At 32.5% G+C, this 5,805-nt stretch overlaps 1 protein-coding gene across 1 annotated transcript; it reads left to right on the forward strand.

Annotated features, from left to right (window-relative positions):
• The first annotated feature begins 3,009 nt into the window (after nt 1-3,009).
• On the forward strand, nt 3,010-5,412 carry LOC116347745 (pickpocket protein 28-like). The gene is made up of 7 exons (XM_031778458.1): nt 3,010-3,167; nt 3,227-3,481; nt 3,551-4,032; nt 4,255-4,456; nt 4,662-4,926; nt 4,997-5,115; nt 5,181-5,412. Exons 1-7 carry the CDS (start codon nt 3,010-3,012, stop codon nt 5,410-5,412), a joined length of 1,713 nt encoding a protein of 570 aa, XP_031634318.1.
• Nucleotides 5,413-5,805: the final 393 nt, after the last annotated feature.

Raw genomic sequence — 5,805 nt, forward strand, 5'->3', positions numbered from 1 at the left:
TATAAATTTTCCAGATTCTTTTGTACTTATCTAATCAAACACTCCTATCTTGACGTGTCATCTTTGGAAGCACTGATCACGATTTGTATCACAGCGACACACTTATTCATTAAATTAATTAATTAATTTAAGTGTTCCATACATATTGTTTTAGTATACATTGTATGGTGTACAATGTTTTTTAAGGCAATCAATATTTGCGTTCTGATTTTGTATAAAAGGCCAACGTATTCTGGGAAAAATTATCAAACTGTTTACTTCTCTTCAACGAGTCAGTTAAAAACTTAAAGAAAAACAAAATCAAAATGAAATTCTTTATTTTTATTTTCGTACTCTTTGTCGTTGCTACTGTGGTTAACGCCCAAGGTCGAGCTAATTCTGCAACAAGAGATCGTGGCGATATGGTTGGTGATGATATTGGGAATAGTGTTATAGGAGTATACGACCCCGCTACTGGGACTTGTACATGTAACTGTAAACAAAATAAAAAAAATCCATAAAGAAAATCGCAAATTTCCAAATAATTAAAAAAATAGCAAACATATATTTTTTTCGGGAAAATTTCATATAAATTTGGCCAATAATGTTTTGTGTGAAAGGCCACCACATCATTAAGCACTCTACACATTGAAATAGAAAATTGTATATAAAAATCCACAGGTTTTTGTTGTGTGAATTGAACCAAATAAATGATAAAATTTTGCACAGAAAAATTTGTTTATTATCATTATAAATCTTAGTTAAATATTCTTAGGTTCAGTTTTAAATCTGTATCTCCAACCAATGTGAGTAAATTTTTCACTTTCTTTATGAATAACCGTACATGATCGGTGGCAGACTTCGACATGAAGATTAGAATGGACCAAAATTAATTTTTTCATCATATTTGGTACCAAAGAAAACACTTCGTGCTTTTATTTTGTTCAATTGGATCGCCTAGGCTATACATTTACCTCATATTCGGTTTGCTGTTTCAATACTGGGACCACCCCAATAATGATTTAAAATTATGTTTTGTTGGGTCATTTTTAAAAAAACTTCCAGCCATTTTCGGGCCTCATTATATGAAATATAAAGGTACGTCAAGAGTCTCTTTGGTCGCATTTGGCGGTCTATGGACCCCTAACTTCGTATACGATGTGTGTGTACAAAAAAATAGTGAGTTGCACGTGCGGCGAAAGCATCGAATCAGCATCTGAGCAATCGCTACAAATATCTGGACTACTCAGACAGCATATAGCATATAGTTTTGAGAAGTTATTATTTTGTATGTATAACCAGCAGATGCTATCAATAATAGGCTATTGTTAATAGCCTATTATTACATTGATTGATTTCATTTCATGTTCTTTGCATGATTGCTAGGTTACATTGTAGTACAAAAAGCCAATGATTATATTCGAATGCAATTATATGTTGAAATTGTAAAAACATTGTAATTCACAAATGAATAGAGGAGCATGAATATTCTGAAGCAAATTCAAACAATGTTACAAATAAAATGTTGATTTTCACATGATAAGCAACCAGATTTGGTTTTTAATTTCCAAACTAAAAAAAAAAATGTCTTACATCGGTTAGATGAACTTTTCCGCACTGTGATCCACAACATGCATTTATTACATATCTTTTACTCAAATTTGAATTCACGAGAAAACTGAATCTGACATTTTTGTATGAAAAGTGTGTCGCAAATTATTTGTATCGCAAAACTAATGTTATATTCGGTTTTCTCCAACGATTGGAAACGCTGCAGTTCAGTGTTTAATTGAGTAGGGCGGCGCCACCGTCTATACATACAAATGTCCATTTAAATCGCAATCTACGCTAAAACATACTTTTGGTTGAAAATAAAACGCCATCATATTCCGACATTGGTTTTCTCGTACCCAAAAACTCCCAAATACATATTTTTGAGTGTTTAAATATCACTTTTGGAAGAAAAATTGAATTTTTCCCATGGATGGCCATGGGCATCACACCAGACATTACACGTCACTCTGTCAACCAAAGGCGCTCAAAATCTAATGGTTTCTATTCCTCGGCACCCCCAATCATCCTGTGAAGTCAGATTTTGAATTACTTTTCTTGTTTAACAGTTATCGTGTTAATATATTTTTGCGTACAGCGTACAGGGTACGCACATACATTCGGACATCGAAAAAACGCTAGATTCGTGTTCCCTGGCCCCAAAAACACATTTTTGATGGGTGTTAATTTTTCGACCGATTCCAATACTTTACCTTACACACTAGGTGTGTGCGGAAAAGTAAAATTTATAGCCAGAGACAGAAAGGCTAGTGTGATTCAAATAATAATGTGGATTTTAATTTTAAAATTAACAATGGATTAGAAATAAAAATTAATAAAATACGGTTTTGGTAGACACATTGGTTGTTTTTTTTTACATTGTAACCTGATTCTGTACAACATTACAAGTTGTAATTTACAACATGCATACAATATGAAATCAATCAAGTTATTAACAATGTGTTCAAATCAAAATCAGTTAAATTCGATCTTGAAAAATAATAAAATATATTTCTCACAATATACAGAAAATGAGTTTAGTTTTTTTTCAGTACTTCGTAGTACATCGATGTTGTGTACAAGTTTGTAGTAATTTTATTAATATAATATCACAAATTGAAGAATTAGTGAGTGCGACTGTGCCACAACGAAGTGTTTTAGATCTTGATTATATTGCTATTGTTTACTATGGAAACTAATTTGGGTGCCCAAATTGCAACGACAAACAGAGTGTTTTGGATATTTTTCAAAGATTTTTGTGAAAATAGTAATATTCATGGTGTTCGATATTTTATACAACCAATATTGCATCGAAGCGAAAGGTTTTGAATCACACTTTTCCTTCCATTTCTCTCTCTTTTGATTACAATTATAATTGGCCTTTGTAATAGATTTTGTTGGATCATCGGATTCGGTTTATCACTTGTGCTATGCAGTTTGATGATTCACAACGTTTGGGTAGACTGGAATGAGAATCCAATGACCTTGAGTTCTGACGAATCTGCACACATCTCGTCAATTCCATTTCCAACTGTTACAGTGTGTCCGCGAATTAAAACATTGAAATCTACATTGGACGTGTCATCGAAATTCAATCAGAACACCCAGCAACTAACATCAGAGTTATCAGACACTGAGTAAGTAATCACTAAATATATTTTAAACCAAATATTAACAATAAATAATGTGTATTTAGGATGGAACAATTTTCTACATTAGCTCACATTTGTGAACAGATGAATAGATATATTGAATTGGAAAATAGATTCGAAGACGAGTCCATTTATAATAGAATTGAAGAAATGGCACCCAATCTCAATTATTCGTTGCAAGAATGCAAATGGCGGCAAAGGAAAGTAGCATGCGCCGATTATATTACGCCAATGTTGACTGAAAGTGGTCTTTGCTTTACATTCAACGCACTTAATTCACGCGATGTTTACACAGATGAGTAAGTTTCTTGAGATAAATCAATTTAACTTACTTAAAGATGTTTATGTCAACATAATATGTATTTTAGAATGGCGCCGGGAATGATGCGCATAAAAAATAGGCCACTTTCAACAAACTGGAGTTTGGAAGCTGGATATAAAAAGGGATTCAATGGCACTGGTTATCCAATTCGTGTATTTAATTCGGGTCGCCAAAATAGTCTTGATTTAATATTCTCAATGAATAAACGCGACCATGAGTTTATGTGTGAGGCTTCTTTGGAAGGATTCGACATTTTTCTGAATGCACCTGTTGAAATACCAAACGATCAAACAATAATTCAACAACCTCTCATATATCTTCAAGAAGATAATATATTAACAGTTGAACCCCAAATAATCGATATTTCGGGAGGATTTAGCAATTACGATCTGAGGCAACGTCAATGCTATTTTGATTCTGAGCACCGATTGCGCTTCTTCAGAACATACACGACAGTTAACTGTCAGCAAGAGTGTTTAGCAAACTATACTCTAAAAATCTGCGGATGCGTGAAATTTTCGATGCCCAGTATGTATTTATCTAATTTAATTTTATTAACAAACTGTATGAAAACACAAAATGAGCCCTTACGAAAAACGAATTTTTTGTTTTGATGAAATGAAACAAACAGTTAGCAAACAAAGTTGAATGTTGAAAAAGATTACATAAAAGTGTATGAACATGAACTGCAGTTCGTTGAATAATCTGCTTACACAAAATATATTTAATTGAGAATATAACATTTCATAGGAGACAAGAATACAAAAATTTGCGGCGCAGCAAGTATTGACTGCTATTTAAATGTTCAATCGAGATTAAACTTCTTCCAAGATGATGATGATGATGCAATAGCTAATTGCAACTGCAATCAACCTTGCAAATTTTTAAAATACCAAACAACAATTGCAAATTGGAAAATGGCAACAATCGGATCTGAAATGAATGACACAGGGTAAATACATTTGAAAATGAAAACAGCATTTTATTTCAATAAGGCAGATCAAACTGAAGATATAAATCTGCTATAAAACAAAACTCGTTCACATTACGTTTCGTGTGAGCATTGCGAGTGCTTTTTTACCTAGTTTTTTATACTTGAGCATTTTCAAAATTTTTACACTAAATAAAACGTAGTTTTTTCCTTCCAAAATTCTAAGTCAACAATTGGCACGAGTCGTTATCTATTTTGATGCAAAAAGAGTACAAATATTGAAACGAAGTGAAACCTATACCTTAGTCGATTTTTTGTCAATTTGCGGTGGTTTACTTGGATTATATTTGGGCATTTCACTACTGAGCATCATTGAAATTGTTTACTATCCCACTCTTCGGCTGTTCTGGACCATTTATCGACCGAGACCACAAATAGTTAAGATAGATGTGGAAGAAATTGAAGAAATTCAAAGTTCAAAATATTGGGGGGTTCGTTTGAAATTCAATTACTTTTTAAAACAAATTAATATTACTAGAAATCTATTTTTTTTATCATTAGATAAACGTATTGCGACGTTTTTTTCGATCGTTTGGTATATTTTGCATGGAATACTGTGACTGCAGCAATATTCATGGTTTTCGTTATTTTACATTGAAAAAATTACATTGGAGTGAAAGGTTGGAGCGTATTTCATTTCCCCCAGTTTTGTATTGCTTTCCATATTTTTTTATTTTTACAAAAGGATGATATGGGTAATTGCCGTTTGTGCTGCTTTTTATTTATGTGGATCCATGATTCAAGGCACATGGATTAGATGGCAGAATAATCCAGTAAAAATTAAAGAAAAAGATTCAGATTTACGGACTATTCCATTTCCAACTGTTACAGTGTGTCCGCAAACTAAAGTTACAAAATATAAATTGGTTGTGCCATCGGAGTTCAGTTCGACATCCAACATGTCTTACATTGAGTAAGAAACCACGAAAGTGTTTCATTTGTTTCTCATCTTAATGCTATCAATCTATTTGTTTACAGTAAAATTCGACTGAATGCCCTGGCACAAGTTTGTCCGAATTTGTATGAACAAAATCTATTTGATGAAGATTTTGCAAATGCCTCACTTTATAGATATATTCAAGATATTGCACCTATTTATCACGAATCTTTAGTTATGTGTAAATGGAAAAGTGGCTGGGAGGAATGCCACAATTTTTTAGTACCACACTTAACTGAAGAAGGTCTCTGTTTTACTTTTAATGCTTTACAATCAAGTGAAACATACACCGACCAGTAAGTTTATTTTCAAAAATAAAATAGTATTTTCATTTTTATACATTCACAACCATAAACCATATCGTTTATAGAAT

The sequence above is a fragment of the Contarinia nasturtii genome, unplaced genomic scaffold (assembly GCF_009176525.2).
Source record: "Contarinia nasturtii isolate CC-2019 unplaced genomic scaffold, AAFC_CNas_1.1 Cnas_scaffold_2090, whole genome shotgun sequence".
Lineage (NCBI taxonomy): Eukaryota > Metazoa > Arthropoda > Insecta > Diptera > Cecidomyiidae > Contarinia > Contarinia nasturtii.

Excerpts from the sequence above, each read along its gene's own strand:
- LOC116347745 (XM_031778458.1), top strand. The coding sequence starts at position 3,010 with ATGACCTTGAGTTCTGACGAATCTGCACACATCTCGTCAATTCCATTT. Across the intron at positions 4,033-4,254 it reads CGTGAAATTTTCGATGCCCA|GAGACAAGAATACAAAAATT; the intron begins GTATGTATTTAT and ends AACATTTCATAG. Across the intron at positions 5,116-5,180 it reads AAATTACATTGGAGTGAAAG|GATGATATGGGTAATTGCCG; the intron begins GTTGGAGCGTAT and ends TTTTTACAAAAG.